Consider the following 18,269-nt stretch of genomic DNA (forward strand, 5'->3'; position numbering starts at 1 on the left):
CGTAATGTCCAAGGCTTAGAAATCATGACCGGAACCAAGGTATTTTTGGATCCGAATCGCCATCAAAACACAAGGGACCAAGCACATGCGCCAATACGCACACATGTTTGCTCCGGATTGTACACCTAATAGCTCCTCTACACGATGGGCCAACGCCGGCCACTCCAAGGGACGCATTTATGCGTTAGAGGGAGCAAGTGATATTGCTATCTCATTCTACCGCATGGCTGCGTCCCTTGGAGTGGCCGGCGCTGGCCCATCGTGTAGAGGAGCCATAAATTAGCGCAACCCATGCAAGACAAGTAAGGCCCGTAATCTACAGCAATTCAGAATGCGACGTATGTACATTTAAAGGTACCGTTGGGATTCAGACTGCAACAGTATTGCAGCGCGACATTACTGCCGACTGAAATCCGGCCAACAATCCGGACAGCAACATCGATTTTGACATTTGGGGTAGGTAGGTAATGCAGTCTGCAGTAATGTCGCGCCGCAATACTGCAGCAGTAACGCTAGTGCAGTCTGAAACCGAACGGTACCTTAAGATACAATAAACGTGACGATTCGCTGGACACCAGCTTCCTGTTATAGGTCAAATAAATTGAACTATACGTGTCCATTCTAGTTCTAAAATGGCTGCCCGCAACGCGGGGCACACAGCTAAGAAATTCTCCCGGGACTTCCATGAAATACCCGGTTCTGGGACTGATTTTGTATAGAAAACCAGTCCCAAGAACATTTTTTTTATTAGCCTATGCGTGTGTCCCACTGCTGGGCAAAGGCCTCCCCCTTTCCAACATACCCTACACGTAACATTACGAGCCGTAATTTAAAGCGATGTGAGAGTTTTATTATCCTAAACATTACAAATGGCCTGCCGCGAGTACAGTCAACAACAGAGCTATGAATACAGGCAAAGTGCCAAAAATATGTATACACGACCTTAATGTACAGGCAATAAAGTACTGTATACATATTTTTGACACTTTGCCTGTATTCATAGCTCTGTGGTTGACTGTACCTGTCGCACTTGTACCTAATGGCTGCTCTACACGATAGGCCAACGCCGGCCACTCCAAGGGACGCATTTATGCGTTAGAGGGAGCAAGTGATATTGCTATCTCGTTCTACCGTATGGCTGCGTCCCTTGGAGTGGCCGGCGTTGGCCCATCGTGTAGAGGAGCCATAAATTCGTACGTAAGTGTGACAGGGAGGCAACACGTCGAACGTGGTTCGCGGTAGGCCCTCTGGAGCCGAGCAGCATTGTGCATCTGCTCTGGGTTAGCCAAGATGACAATCGTTTTTAAAATACGTCGATCGAAACTTAAATAATGTATGGAAATTGTCACGTGATATTCCGTAGCATCTGTCATCCTAATAAGTTTTTCCAATACAATTGTCATATTAGGTTTCGATAAGGTATATTTTTCAGTTTTATGCAATTGCGACGTTTTTGCTTCTCAGACAAATTTGAGAAGTAACTGCCGAAAAACTAATCAGCCTAAACAGCGACCGTTAGAAAATATGACAATTATGATTGAGTAAATAACCTTCACAAATAGTTCAATAGTGTAATAAAATTACACTACAATCAAGAGCTGATTACGTTATCAACATTGATAAGCGGTACAGTTGCCCGCATCAGTTGCCATCAGAGCTCGTTGAATAAATCGTTCATTTCCGTTACTATCATCCCGGAGATAGAGCTATCAACCAGAGGCTCATTGTACTGAAGTCATGGCTTATCGTTAACATAATATAATAATACCTAAGTACTGTTGACGACTTATAAAACAAAGTCCCCCGCCGCCGCGTCTGTCTGTTTGTGTGTATGTGTTCGCGATAAACTCAAAACTACTGAACGGATTTTCTTGCGGTTTTCACCTATCAATAGAGTGATTCTTGAGCAAGGTTTAGGTATGTCATTTATTAAGGTTTACCCGTGCGAAGCCGGGTCGAGTCGCTAGTAATACAATAAGCACTGTTGTTGACGACGTGCATGGGTTCACAGATATATGGGGTTTGTAGATCAAATGAGGAGTGTGTTTTCAATATAGGGCTTATTTCTCCACCATACAAAAATAAGCCCTTTTGAAAAAAACACTCTCAATTATAGTACCTAGAAGGTTGAGGGCGTTTTCATAAAATGTGAATAGGCGGGCAGATTTTTATTGTTGTTCTATTTTTTGTTGGTCAGATTTCGATAGAATTTGGTGGATAGATAGAGTTCGCTATGCTGTACGAATTGTACAATATACCCTCAATTTGTTTTGTTCTCCTCCACTTTTAAGTTTGTATTTTAAGTTTTTTTTTATTAGCCTATGCGTGTGTCCCACTGCTGGGCAAAGGCCTCCCCCTTTCCAATCCTCCCTGTGCTGAGTATCAAGTATGTTACTTATTTTAAGTATGTTACTTTTTTATAATAGCGACATCAAAAGTTCAGAAGATACAGCAAACTAACAGACATACCTAGATACGAGTATAAGGCGGAAAAATCACGTTTTGTTGTAGAACTGCCACAGCTGTTAGCGCCATTTTTAACTTTAATCGCGTCATTAAATCTTGTTAACGGGGGGACGAAAGTTGTTGCTAACAAGCTACCTTTGTAGGAAAATATAAATAAATAAGTAATGAAATAACTAAATATTATTATGGGACATTCTTACACTTGTGCTGTGGAGTGTCCAAAAGTAGCAGAATTAAATAATACCTAGGTAGGTATTATTTTTTGGGGCCAACTGGCGTGAAGTGGCGCAGAATAGGGCAGAATGGCGCTCTCTTGTGTCAGAGGCCAAGATCCTCTTTGGGTCACTGAGCCAGTGATGTATGTATGTGTAGGTAGGTATTATTATACATAACATATCTTTATAGGTAGGCTATAAAGATATGTTGACGTTAATGATGTGTCTACGGAATAGACAAATGTTTATTTTTTTAATACTTAATACTAAATATTAGATACTATTTATCTGTTATTATAAGTATATATTACTCCACTCTACTCGGGCATAACTAACGATACCATGCACACACTTCAAAATAGGTAGGTACCCACAAGCCGCTAGGCTGCAAGGCAAGGAAACATACACTTGGTAGAATTTACCAAATAGAGGTATTTGTAGGACCTAATAGGGTCAACTTATCAGCTATGATATTTTATATGTAGATAAGCCATACACTAACATATCAAGCGAAAAAAATGATGCCAACCAATGCTGCCAACGACACGGCAGCATTAGTTACAATTTGTTTACAACTTCATACGCAAATGCGTAAAAGAGACGGCACAATTAAAAGAATACCTAAGTAAAAAAGAGACGGCTAGTGTTTGTCACTTGCGCGTGAATTTAGTAAATCAGTGATACCACCATAACACGACGGCAAACAGTGAATATGGCGCGAAGCGTAAAACTTATTAAGAAAAAAAAAATATCAAAGACTAAGATGTTTGACAGAAGGTGCAAATCATTTTAATGCAGTTTTATGTAGTAATGTACTCGCTACCGAAGTAAAAAGTTTTCATATTTAGTTATGTAAATAAAAGATATTATATTATACTCTTTATTCATCATTTTTCTTATACTATAGAAACATTTTGACAAAAAGCAAACTCAATAACAACAAAATCCTTTATTTTACTAACAATTTTATGTTATTAATAATTGTTACTGTGTGAGAAAATGAAATGCCTGACAATAAATACTAATTTTGTAGTAATCTTTGTTCAAACAGCAATATACCTATTTACTTAATTGACGCGACCCGGACAATAATATGGCCAATAATAATCTTTAATTTGCCAATTGTTGTACTTAAATACAAGAAAAAATGCGTTCAAGTAAAAAACTTCAATATTAAAGTTGAAATTTAAGTATATTTCTTTTATTTGTACGACAAGCACCAAACAATGAATGCAACTTACCATGACGCATCTGCTATGATAATCTATGTACGCAGTTGGTGCGTCCTTGTCATTCTCGCTGATGAGAACATAAACTTATCTCGTTCTGTCAGCCGGCGAAAATGGCGGCTGGGTTTATTTAATTCAAGATTAAACCGAAGAAAAACGGGTTATTTCAGCTTTTACTTACCAATGACATGTGACGCCGTCAATTTTTTTGCGCTTCCGCGGATAATTTGAGCATTTCAACATAACGCAGGTCGGCATTTTGTTGCTTAATACACGTTATTTGTGGAAAAGTATTAACCGGTGTACACTTCGCGCTTGCGTCAGGCAGACTGAGACAAACTCGTACACATGACACGAGGTGAGTGCTTCAATTTTGGAACGTGTATAACACATCTACATATAAAATATCATAGCTTATCAGTAAATTTATCATTTTTTCTGACTCGTACAATTCATTGATAAAGAGTTATAACTACCATCGATTCTGAATTATCCTATTATATTAAGTACTGCTTGTTATAAAATATGAATAAAAATATATCGGAAATAATTAACTATTTCATTTGAGGAAAACCGCGTGATATACCAAAATCAGCGAGAGTTATCGGTAGGTACCTAAATAGGTAGGTCAGAAATCAGTCTCCCATTAAATCCACTGAGAGAGGGATTATATTGGTACTTAAGTATATTATCTAAATGAGAAGGAAATCAAAGTCTCTTTCATTAGCTCTCTTAATTAAACTAATTAAAGCCATGATTAACTCCATTTACATATTTACGCGTTTTATCATATGTGGCTAATGTCGTCCACACATGCAAACTCTTACTTAGCCTTCAAAACGGTACCCTGCGCCCTTAGAAAGAAAGCTCCGCTTTCGAACACGTGTTTTTCAATCCCGCAAATATAAACTACACTTATTATCACTAACACTCAAAAATATTTTCAGATAATATACACTTTCTAGAAAATATTTTTAGAATCACATTAATATAAAAACTCACTTCGCACGTGTTTCGATGACGCGTTTGACAGCAATTCTAAATTCGAACTGACGCTTCGGCGGCTGAGCGACGAATGAACTATCATGTATTTACGAAACGCGAACCCCTACAATGCGTGATGAAAATAATGAATAATCACAATCAAGTCACAACCATATTACGAATGATTTACGGTTTAAATTCGCTTCATACGACATTTGACGTTAATAATTGAGTGCTGACGCACACAAATGTAGTTGTCACGTTCATTTGTTCCATATTTCAAGGCGCGTGAAAGAGTGGGGTGATTTTCAGTATGCGCATGTGCGGTCTACCTAGTGCGAAAGCGAAACATCAAAAGAAGTTTTTATGAAAGTGTTTTTTTATTATTGACGGACGTATGATTGTAAATGGCCAATCTAGTTTTCAGAAAGGAAAAATACGACCGTATTAACGTAGAGATGGCCCGAATATGGACTTCGCCGAATACGGACTTCGCCGAATACGAATATAAGGCCGAATATTCGGCCAAAAACGCTGAAGATAAGTTCATTCAGGTCCGCGGTCTGTATACTCATATATATAGTGTTTTTGTTTTCTCCTCCCGACCGACCGGGAATGATTATGAAAAGAAACGGAAACGTCTTATAGTACCTTACGGTTACCATCAGTTTGTCACTGACATAAACGCCGTCGAGAACGTAATTTACTTTCTATACATCTCGCTCGCACTCGCATATTAGTGCAAACGGGATGTATAGAAAGTAGGTAAATTACGTTCTCGACGGCGTTTATGTCAGTGACAAACTGATGGTAACCGTACTGATCGCGAAGTGCATCGCGCTAACTAATTTATTCGGTAAATATTCGACAGTTCGAACCAAACTATTCGGCCGAATACGAACATTGAAAAATACCGAATAATTACCGAATATTCGGCCCATCTCTAGTATTAACTTTATATATGAAGGAATATAACTACATAATTGCTATCATCCCCTAGTTTTATAGAGTAAGTTAGTAGCAATAAATGTAATAATGGATCCTTTGTCTCTCTAGTCATTACATTAGCGGACAAAGTCCTGAACAATTTGAAGCAATTTGTTGGTTGCATTTCTTTGTTATGAGAAAGGTTGTAAAAAACAAAGAGAACATGAATCGAATTTGCTTTTATATTGGGACGAATTGACTCAGGCAAAAAGTAACTGGCGCCTATGTAGTCATTATTTTGTTATTGTGGTTATCGGCGCGATTCGGGAAATGAATTAGAGATTAACTAGATACGATAATAGTAAAGATATGTGACGTCCCACGGAAAAGGTACCTTATGGCGGTTGGCGCTTACGCTATTATTAACGCCGCTCCAATTATTGCGGCGCATTGCGACGTAAGCGCCAGCCGCCATAAGGTACCTTTTGCCGTGGAACGTCACATATCTTTACTATTTCATATCTAGAGAATCTCTAATTAATTTCCCGAATCGTGGCGCCAGCCGCCATAAGGTACCTTTTGCCGAGGAACGTCACATATCTTTATTATTTCTTATCTAGTGAATCTCTAATTCATTTCCCGAATCGAGCCTGCTTACAAACAATACACCAAACCCTTAAAAAACAGAGACATCAATTGTTTTAATAAGCTAGTTTTTGTTATTTTTCTAGAGATTAAGTCCAAACAAAAGAGAAGATATATTATATTTTATTTAAGTACATACCTATAGCATATTTAATTTATATATTTTGACAGTCATTAATAAAACATTTATTAACTGATCGATTACTCACAACTCATTGTTGGAAATGGCAGTAAAATAATGTTTCTGTATTACTTTTTATTCCTCGAATATTCCGTAAGGACACTGAATAAATAATTATTAATTTTATTATTTCAGATTCGGGCAAAGGTTTCCATCAAATTAAATATCTACATATCTTTTAAAATAAAATATACAGCGACTTGTGTAAGCCTTCGACTCTACATAATAATAAAGTGCTCTACATGACAAATACTAACGATTTTACCTTCTATTACTCTCTTCAAGTTAAAAAAAGAAAAAGAAGAACAAATCTTAAAGTCTGTATCTAATTTTGCTATTTAGATTTTTAACTAAAAAATTTTTTTTTTATTTTTTTTTTTTTTATTGTGCATGGGTTTACTCATGGCCACAGACTAGCCGAGGCGTAGACGTGTAAATCTAATAACTTTCATGCTTTTTGCGAACGGATATCGCGTTCGGAACTCTTTTGCTAAAGCTATACGGCCCCTACTATACAAACTTTAGCGCTCATAAAAATAAAAGTTCAACAACTCACCAACACACAAAGGCACAGTGTCATTCCATCTATTGTCGTCAAAGCACCATATGACGCGCGCCCTCTGTCGCGTGTCGGCGAAAACATGGCGGACGTTGCACATGTAGTGCGCCACGTCCTCGTTGCGGTACACTAAGTAGCCGTCGGATGGCGCTGGCAGCGTTACGCAGCCTATACCTGCGGGGAGGTAAGATAGATGGCGCTGTAAGTAAATTTACGAGATCTACTATCCTATCCTACAACCAGCTACAACTATCCTTGTTCGAGAGATCACCAACATCAACAACAATCAACATCATTACCATAGCTTACTAAATTGCAGTCAGAAGATGCTAGGTGATGCTAAAATAGGGAGTATTATTGCAAAGTTCTGCCACCAGAATAGCGAGCGCCTCTAGTAAGGGCCCCCCCACATCTGGCGTCTTTCGAGCGTCGGCGTCTAAAATTCTATGGCCGACGTCGACGCAACGTCGACGCGGCGTCGACGCAACTGCGCAGCGACGTCATTTTCCATAGCGCTGGACCGACGCCGACCGACGCCGACGCTCGAAAGACGCCAGATGTGGGGAGGCCCTAAGCCATCCATAGAGAAACTGTTTTTTGAAAAGTTTTGACAGACAATAAAATAAGACATTGATGCATCAAGGCGGTTTGTTAACAAGGGCCTACCGGGAAACGAGAAAATCATTATCTGTTTCTTTATCGCTCGAATACTTGGGACTCTTAGCGCCTCTTACTCCATCCCAACCGGTTAAACCGTTAACCCAGTATCAAATTGTACTGGTAACTCCAGCTTTAACCGGTTAACCGCGGGTTAGGCGATGGCGCAAGTGGCCATTAGCTGATTTACAGTATGTGAAAACTAAATAAAAACACTTACTCTTATAATGAAACAACACGCCTCTCTTAGGATACGCTCCTTCACTCCGCGTCTCGACCGTGACGTGGACTGCGTTTGTCGCGGACGACAATCGCAGCGGCAGCGCGACTTGGTCGCACGACGAGAGCAGCGCGTCGCCGTTCCCGTCCGTCACTAGGACGTAGTCGGAGCACTCGTTCTCGAACGGACCTATACCTGGAATAGGAAAGCATTGGTTTTAAGGCCTCTATACATATTGGGCCAACGCTGGCCAGTCCAAGGGACGCAGCCATGCGGTAGAATGAGATAGCAATATCACTTGCATGTAACGCATAAATTTAATGTGTCCCTTACTGGCCCACGCTGGCCCAATATGTACAAAGGCCTAACTATGACCACACTTTGTGACCAAAATGAGTTTGCGTCGGGCCATTTCTGGTAACGGTGTCGCAACGTGACCAGAAAAGACATTTTGCGTCGACACCGTGTCGTAACAGCGACCGAAAATGGTTGTATGGGGCTTTTATTTTATACTTACTTTGGAGTTACGTTGGAGGGTCTGCCATTGTATGGCCTGAATCGGAAATACAATTATATGCACATGTGCATTTCCAAACCAAGTGTTACCATCTACCGTTCTCGTCGGTACGTTTCCTTGTGCATAGTAGGTTCTGCCATCTTGTGGACTACGAGCTACGACGCAAGCATAAACCACATAAACCCGCCTGCCCCCTATAGTTCATGCACGGGGCCTTTATTCTTCTTTTGTTGTGGTTGTGCGTAACAAATGGGTGTCAACAAAAGAAAAGGGGTCAGTTGGCACCACTTACTTCTCAAACTGACATCCAGCAGCGATATCCGTATCCTCTGCTCGGGATGCGCCACCAGCTTCCACCGACACTCGTCGCCAACGTAGAAGTTAGGGTAGCCCGGGGTCCGTATGTACCCCTCGCTCGCGGGGCCGGACACGCCTATAGCGACCTCGCGGTTGCAGTAGTGAAAGAAAAGGGGAAACCGGGGTCAGTTGGTCCCACTTACTTCTCAAACTGACATCCAGCAGCGATATCCGTATCCTCTGCTCCGGATGCGCCTCCAGCTTCCACCGGCACTCGTCGCCCACGTAGAAGTTAGGGTAGCCCGGGGTCCGTATGTACCCCTCGCTCGCGGGGCCGGACACGCCTATAGCGACCTCGCGGTTGCAGTAGTGAAAGAAAAGGGGGAACCGGGGTCAGTTGGTACCACTTACTTCTCAAACTGACATCCAGCAGCGATATCCGTATTCTCTGCTCCGGATGCGCCATCAGCCTCCACCGACACTCGTCGCCCACGTAGAAGAGGGTAGCCCGGGGTCCGTATGTACCCCTCGCTCGCCGGGCCGGACACGCCTATAGCGACCTCGCGGTCGCAGTAGTGAAATAAAAGGGGAAACCGGGGTCAGTAGGTCCCACTTACTTCTCAAACTGACATCCAGCAGCGATATCCGTATCCTCTGCTCGGGATGCGCCACCAGCTTCCACCGACACTCGTCGCCCACGTAGAAGTTAGGGTAGCCTGGGGTCCGTATGTACCCCTCGCTCGCGGGGCCGGACACGCCTATAGCGACCTCGCGGTTGCAGTAGTGGATAGAGAGGGTATCTGAAATGTAATACCAGAAGATACATAATTGAATTGAAAAAATTGTAAACAATCGGCTCGATTCTGAAAATGTATTAGATCTCTACTAGACCTCAGCAAGTTACGATATGGATAATTTAAGGATATTTGTAAGATAGATATGTCAAATTTGACGTTTCCGCGATTCTGGAGGTCCTCTTGAACGATTTCGACAAGATAGATATGTCAAATTTGACGTTTCCGCGATTCTGGAGGTCCTCTTGAACGATTTCGACAAGTTATGACTTAGATATCAAAGTCACATCTAGTCGATATCTAATGTAAATCTAGTTGATCTCTATATCATTTCTAGATCTTGTGATTATCTCGTTTCCCGAATACGCGAATGTCTCCTTATTAAAAATCACTTTTGAAAAATATGTCACGGCAAATATGTAACAATTAGTCATCAATATCATCATACGATTATTTAGGTACATACTTTTGCTTTCGTAAGTATTTAATAGCAAAGACATATGTAACTTCGTATAAGATGAAGAATCAAAAAAAAGTCATTCTCGGATAGATGGCGCACACACCTTTAGCTTATTCTCGGCTAGATGGCGTGACGACATAATTAACAATTTTAACATATAGATATCAGTGAATGAACATGGGTCAAAATGATATAAAAATAATAAAATCATTTATCCATATATATTCATTTTTTTGATAATTTTAAACGTGTTTATTTTGATTTATAGTCGTGTGTCGATAGATGGCAGTAAATTTACAGTGACTACAACATTTACTATGACAGGACAGGATACTATATATTCTATTTTGGTAATAGTTATCAATTATAAGAAGCTTTTTTCAATTAACTAAAAGACACGTCAAGGTCGCGTAGTCTTTTTCTAATGCTAAAAAAACGAATTAATTTATAAATCAAGAAAAGCCTGCAACGATTTTGATAGCATACGCAGTGCAAGTGTTATTTATATACTTAAGTACATCATAATTTCATAGAAGTTTGTCGTTTAAAATAACACTTGCACTGCGTGTGCTATCAAAATTCGTTGCAGACTTATCTTAGTCTACTCTAATAGATTCGTGATTGGCAACCTTAGCCATAGTCTAATAAAACATGGTCTTCTCTTCCCAGAGTGACACAAGCCTACGTCACAATAACATGGCCGCTATATATAGCGCTATCTCATATTATCATATAGCGCTGCCGCATGATGACGTAGGCTTGTGTCAGTCACGTGACCACGAAAAGACGGGAAGAGAGTACCAGGCGGAGTATATTATTATACCATGAGACCATGACCGTAGCGATAGCCTTGAGCTATTATGTTAGACTTGGCTGAATTTTTTGCGCAACTACGGCTAAGAAATTGTAGCTAAGAGTAAACTTTTTTTAATTAACTTTAACTACTTTCTTGGCCTCGGCCTATTTGGCCGTAGTCGAAAAGATTAAAGAAATTTTAAGAGGTTAGAGACCTAACTGCAGTGGAAGCTGCCAATTTTAACACTAGACTCTAGACTAGACTAATAGAGTATTAAGTTTACATTATAATATTTGGGTAAATAGCACAGAATAAATAATAGTACTAAGTACAGAAGACTCACTCTCTAACAAAACGCTTCTGCTACAATCAGCACAGATATGGCCGCTAGGTGGCGACAGCACCCCCAGCAAACATTTTAAGTATTTTTTCCTAGGCTCGAAGAAGATTTTACCAATTTAAGTGAAAATGACGTCCTAAGTCACCAATTATTTTACGTATTGTACACTTTTACTTCCAAGTCAAAATATAGGGATAATAAAACGTAAATTTCACTTCATAAATACACCATGAAGTCAGGGACTTAGGGGTTGAAAATAAGGCAAAATACTAGGTAAAATTAACCTTAAACCCTGACCAATAGGTCAAATCTACTAATAAGGTATTTTAGGTGTATTTGCGACGTAATTATTACTTATACGGGGACTATGAAGTCACGGACTTAGTGGTTGAAAATAAGTCGTATTACTAGGTAAAATTAACTTCGTACCCTGACCAATAGGTCAAATATACTAATAAGGCCTTTTAGGTGTATATGCGACGTAATTATTTCTTATACGGAGACCATGAAGTCAGGGACTTAATGGTTGAAAATCTGTCGAAATATTAGGTAATATTAACTTCGAACCCTGACCAATAGGTCAAATGTACTAATAAGGCATTTTAGGTGTATATGCGACGTAATTATTTCTTATACGGGGACCATGAAGTCAGGGACGTAATGGTTGAAAATAAGTCGAAATATTAGTTAAAATTAACTGCAAAGTCTGACCAATAGGTCAAATGTACTAATAAGACATTTTAGGTGTATTTGCGACGTAATTATATCCTATACGGAGACCTTTAGGTCGTCGATTTTATGTCGATTTAGCTACTAATTTTAGGTAAATGTTACTTAAAATAGATACCAAATTGCGACCATATAGTTAAAATCACTTGTAAAGTACTATCAATACCATAAGGTTGTGCCGCCATTTTCTTTCATTATAACGAGATGCTAAATATGAAATTGCATAATTTAAGTTGTTATATCTTGAATGGTGCCATCGCACGGTACTTCATTGTGCTAATATTCAAAATAAAACAATATTTTTGATCAAGTCAATACACTCACACACACAAATATTCAATTACAACACTCAATTACAAGCAAATATATGCATTTTGATTTTATAAAATGTTGAAAACTTAAATATTTCAAAAGCCCATCGATAGTTTTGTATGTAAACCTAACATACTGCACGAAAAAATATTCTGTGCACTAGATTTCATCGTTCTTCATCAGTGTAATCGGCCTAAATTATTTTACATGACTTAGTGGCCGCCATTATCATTGCACAACTTAAAGTTGTTTTCTTGTTAGACATTTTGTTTCTGAGTGAAAATAATATATAAGCGTAATGTTTGTGTCTCTTTTTCTCTTCATCGCGTCTCATCTAAATATTGCCTCGCAGAGTAATTATATGGATAAAAATACGTCGCCATCACGTCTAAAGGTGGTAAAGAATACCAAATTAGTACATTTTCACTACGCGGCACGTCGTGGCGACGTCGAATCACTAATTTACCGTCAATAAATACGTCGCCGGCACGTGCGTTTTTTCCCCATTTATGTCGACTCGACGTGCCCACGACGTCGATTCGACGTGCCTCATTTTGGTCTCCTAAATTGTGCGACTTAAAATAGGTGCCTTTTTCGGAATATCGACCAAAAATGTTTGCTGGGCCACGTGCGGCTTATGGCAAACCCCAAAAGGGCCGAACGGATGTACGTTTAGCTACCTGTAGCAAAGCGACGAAATCGCGGAGTGAGACACGCCTGGTATTAGCAGCTAGCATAGTTTACACAATTTGCATAAAGACGTATATACCGTAAAACGGGGTGAGTAGGTTTCGCGGGGAGAGGTGGGTTATGAATGGGGAGAGAAGGTTTGAGAGGGGGTGAGAAGGGTTTTTAAGGCTACAAAAATAATGTATTCCAATTTAAAATGGGTCTATAGTAATACGCATAATAAAAAAAAATCGATCCAACAATCTTCCAAAATCACCTTTGTATGAAAAACCCTCTCACCCCAAATACGAGGCACTACGGGGTGAGGTGGGTTTTCCTCTTTATCGTCAAAGTTATGAAATGGAACTACCCAAAATAAAATACAAACTAAAATACAAACGTCCGAACCACTTATTATATACACCATTCAGTTTTCACATGTAAAAATAAAATTTTATCGAGGTTTGAAAGTCAAATTTCAGTCAACTCACCCCATTTTACGGTACTTTTGGTGTTCACCAAAATCACCTACCTACCTCTATATAGACAAATTAAAGCAGGTCAAGCAAATCTTGTCAGTAAAAAAAGGCGCGAAATTCAAATTTTCTATGGGACAATATCCCTTCGCGCCTTACAAATTTGCCGCCTTTTCTACTTACAAGATCTGCTTGACCAAGTATAATTGTAAATATTTTGATTCTGCTATATAATAGTTTATATTATATAAAATGCAAATTTTTCTGTTCTTTTTATTTTGACTTCGATAGATCAAAATATAACAATGCTTAGTAGACTAATAGACGTGGTAAAAGAAGGTAGAAAAATACGTGTAAGTTAGTAAAAGGAAATAGTTATTTACGATACAAGTGCGGAAAAGACGAATTACCTATTCGCACGTGTATCGTACAACGTTTTACAGTACATATGGCCCTTTAAACTTTTGACATACACACGAAAAGTGTTATTTTACTCACTAGTGCGGGAAAGTAGGACTGCATGATTTCCAGCAATACCTTTAATACCACCACAACAAACAACACAAAATGAACAATAAAACATAATATGCTATTATTGGTCACAGCTTAGTTTCGTAGCAGCAATAAATCCAGTAATAATTGCCGCTCGAGCCTTCGTGCCGTAGCAGTGGCCTTGAACTCGCAAGGCCGTAGCTGCGGGTTACGGCTACGGCGTAGAGGAAAACAGCTACGTCTTGTGTGAAAATTATTGTAGTTAACGAAATTTGCTACGATAACTCGAACATTCAACTTGTATTGTGAATCGGTGCAATATCGCTTGGTATATGAATTATTTTATAGTTTATCAAGTGAAGGGTCATTCTGAGAATATGTCTTTGGTTGGATCGCGGCAATTATAGCGCAGACATATTTATTGAGAATGATCCTGAATAGTCTGGATTGTGTGAACGAGGTAGCCAAATTAGTATGAATTTATGAAAAAATCACACAACTTCAGTCAGTCACACGCGGAACTATGCAGACCAAGTCTTGCGCGTCTAAATCTGCAGCGACCTTTCTTCGCCTAAACTTTCTATTGATATTGCAAGGGTGCAAACATTAACCTAACCGTTGTTTGAACGCACTATTAACTTTTACGTAAGATTCACTTTAATTAGCTTTATACGAGGTATCACGATACCAACTTACACTAGTGCAGTAAAGTGCATATGTACCTTTGTACCTACTTTAAAACCTCTTATATAACCAACCAGGCAAACTGTAAAAATACTGAAATCATAGTGTTGTTTACGTTACGACCAACTGCCGTATTCGAACTTCAAGATATTCACAAGAGACGACATGTACTAGATCTATTCTAGATACATTATAGTTTAGATATCAACTAAGTAGTTCTCTTTTGCAGCGCAATTCGGGCAACCAATGTCACTTTTACGTTAGATAGAGTAGAATCGCGCAAATGTCAAATTTAACAGGTTAGATCTTAAGCATATTGTTATCGTACATTGGTGATATCTAAAAGATGTCTAATAGATGTCTATTTCAAAATCCGAATCGGGTTATAAGTTCAAATATCCACACAAATCTCCCAAAACCCATACCTCCTTGTTATTTTCCGAGCGAGGGTATTAAATGTCTGAGTTACGAGGGATATTTCGCAACTATTCCCGTTCACAAACACGGCCATTATCTAAAGATACAAAATACAGAATATTTTGGTTTATTTTTATGAGCAAGCTTTCTGAGAGAGAGTTTCGCCCGCGACTTCCATCGCGTATTAGAACTTACGGCGCGATTCGGGAAATGAATTAGTGATTCACTAGATATGAAATAGTAAAGATATGTGACGTTCCACGGCAAAAGGTACCATTGCCCCGACTGAATATTGGAGCGGCGTTAATAATAGCGTAAGCGCTAGCCGCCATAAGGTACCTTGTGCCGTGGAACGTCACATATCTTCACTATTTCATATCTACTGAATCTCTAAATCTTTTCCCGAATTGCGCCGTTATTCATTTCACTTCCATTAAAACATACATACCTACCTTCCGATTTTAACAGAAAAGTAGCCACCTTATGCTTTAATTTAGGGCCTAAATTAAATTTAATGCTATAAGTAGCTTAAATTTAATCATATGTACCGTATTTAAGTATCCTTATTTTCTCGTACCTTTTTAATAAGTCTGGGACAATATATTAGGTATCCAAAGTAATCTTCACGTATACAGGGTGATTCATGAGACGTGAGCAGGACTAATCCTGCACACTCAGTAACTGATAATTGATCGATCATCGTCGTATTTAGGTGAAACAACCACACTCTTTCCTATTTTTTAACTTTTTGGCCAGGGCAAATTTAATTCTCTACAATTATGGTCACCCTACAAGACCTAATTAATAAACATAAAACCTCTTTAACCGTAATGACAGCATTATGATTACGAAGAAAATAAACTGTCAAACTTGAGTGAGATACGAGTTTTCATTAGTAACCAGACCGTGATGACATTCAATTTGACACCGAATATCGGTAGTTTAGCATTCTAATTGTAGGGTGACCATCCATGTCGTAAATAAATTAATAACTTTTTTTTTCAACACGACTAGAAAATTAACGTTAACCCCACTAATACTGATAGGAAACAGTTGCTTATAATTTAGGAAATGCGCAGTGTTAGTCCTGCTCACGTCTCCTGAATCACTCTGTATAAATTAATAAATATTAGTGGGACAATTTTACCTACGTAGATCGACTAGATAAGGCTGGTAAGCTCGATAAGGTTTGTGTTGTGGGAACTAGACAAATGCCCTTACCAAGATTCGAACACGGTACCTCCTGCTTCGTAGGTAGAGTCACTACCGACTATAAGGGTAGGAAGTTGTCAAAAAATATTTTTCATTTATAGATACCCTATTTCAAAAGTTCTCTAATATATTCACGTCTATCACCAATATCCTATGAAACCTCCCAAAGCCCATAAACTAGTAATTTTCCGAACCAAAGCTATTTTCTGAGGCATTTGATTTATGAGTAGTTTTCCTTCACAAATCCCGAATAGGAAACACGACAGAGTGAAATATAGCTTGCTTCGATTGGACAGTACTCAGATAGTACTAGGGACACGGACAGTAGTCACTGACCATTGGTAAACCTTAACACGGGGCTATAAGGTTCAAATCAACAGTTGACCGTGTCGAAGATGTTCAATGGCCTAGAAATATATCACGGTCGTTAAGCCTTCCAGATATTGCTAAATTTACGACTAGCAGTAACTAAAATGGCAAAACCTTCTAGCGATGTGATGCTAAAATTAAAAAACCGGGAACAATGCGAGTCGGACTCGCGCACGAAGGGTTCCGTGCCATAATGCAAAAAAAGGCAAAAAATACGGTCACCCATCCAAGTACTGACCCCGCCCGACGTTGCTTAACTTCGATCAAAAATCACGTTTGTTGTATGGGAGCCCCACTTAAATCTTTATTTTATTCTGTTTTTAGTATTTGTTGTTATAGCGGCAACAGAAATACATCATCTGTGAAAATTTCAACTGTCTAGCTATCACGGTTCGTGAGATACAGCCTGGTGACAGACGGACGGACGGACGGACGGACAGCAGAGTCTTAGTAATAGGGTCCCGTTTTACCCTTTGGCAGGCGTGTCTCACTCCGCGATTTCGTCGCTTTGCTACAGGTAGCTAAAAGTACATCCGTTCGGCCCCAATTTTGGGGTTTGCCATAAGCCGCGCGTGGCGCTGTCGCCACCTAGCGGCCATATCTGTGCTGACCGTGACAGACGCGTTTTGTTAGAGAGTGAGTCTTCTGTACCTAGTACTATTATTTATTCTGTGCCTTTGGGTACGGAACCCTAAAAAAGACTTGAAAAACATCTTGGTATAGTTACTTAGCAAGCGAGTAAATCTGCCCAAAGCAGATTATATCATTAATAGTTAACCACGACCGCTTATAGGTATATTATAAAAGAGAACAATCCGCATATGCAAACTTCTGAAATTTGAAAACAGACGTAATCTTTAAAAAACTTGTATATGTCGCAGTAAGATAGATAAAGCCGTTATATAGTTATAACTCTAGGGATATAATTATATGACGTAACATTGTTATATGAAAGCGATTCATTACTATCTTACTAGGTATATAACTATAATACGGCTTTAGTTTAGTGATATAGTTATATTACTGGATTAAGTTTAGTGATATAGTTATATTACTGGATTAAGTTTAGTGAAATAATTGTAGGTAGGAGTGCAGCGGTGCGGCGGAGGTATAGTTATATCCCTAGGGATATAGTTATATGCCGTATAATACTTTTTAGCAATATTACGCAAAAGTACAGGTCGATATACGAAAGCTGGCGCGATATTTCTACTGAGTGACAGCTATTTTCATTGAAATTCTGTCAAATCTCGCGCTAGCTTTCGTGAATCGATCGCAATGCCTCATAAACCCTTAAAAATAGCAGCATGAAAATATATATAATAGTTATCTTACTAGGAATATGATTATAATACGGCATATAAGTATATCCCTAGGGATATAACTAAACCTCCGCCTCACTGCCGCACTCCTAATACCTACAATTACTATCTTACTAGGAATATGATTATAATACGTAGTTACGTACTATACGGCTTATAACTATAACCCTAGGGATATAACTATACCTCCGCCGCACCGCTGCACTCCTACTTACAATTATTTCACTAAACTTAATCCAGTAATATAACTATATCACTAAACTAAAGCCGTATTATAGTTATATACCTAGTAAGATAGTA

General features: G+C 39.1%; 1 protein-coding gene across 1 annotated transcript in view; it reads right to left on the bottom strand.

Annotated features, from left to right (window-relative positions):
* The window catches only part of LOC134663544 (uncharacterized), a 216,629-nt gene that overhangs the window by 62,827 nt on the left and 135,533 nt on the right, over nucleotides 1-18,269 (bottom strand). The window contains exons 4-6 of the mRNA XM_063519941.1: nucleotides 9,515-9,697; nucleotides 8,084-8,278; nucleotides 7,204-7,380 (exon numbers count right to left, since the gene is read on the bottom strand). Of these exons, the coding sequence (XP_063376011.1) occupies nucleotides 7,204-7,380; nucleotides 8,084-8,278; nucleotides 9,515-9,697 (555 nt within the window). The remainder of the gene's footprint in view (nucleotides 1-7,203; nucleotides 7,381-8,083; nucleotides 8,279-9,514; nucleotides 9,698-18,269) is intronic.

Source organism: Cydia fagiglandana, chromosome 4, assembly GCF_963556715.1.
Source record: "Cydia fagiglandana chromosome 4, ilCydFagi1.1, whole genome shotgun sequence".
NCBI classification, from domain to species: domain Eukaryota; kingdom Metazoa; phylum Arthropoda; class Insecta; order Lepidoptera; family Tortricidae; genus Cydia; species Cydia fagiglandana.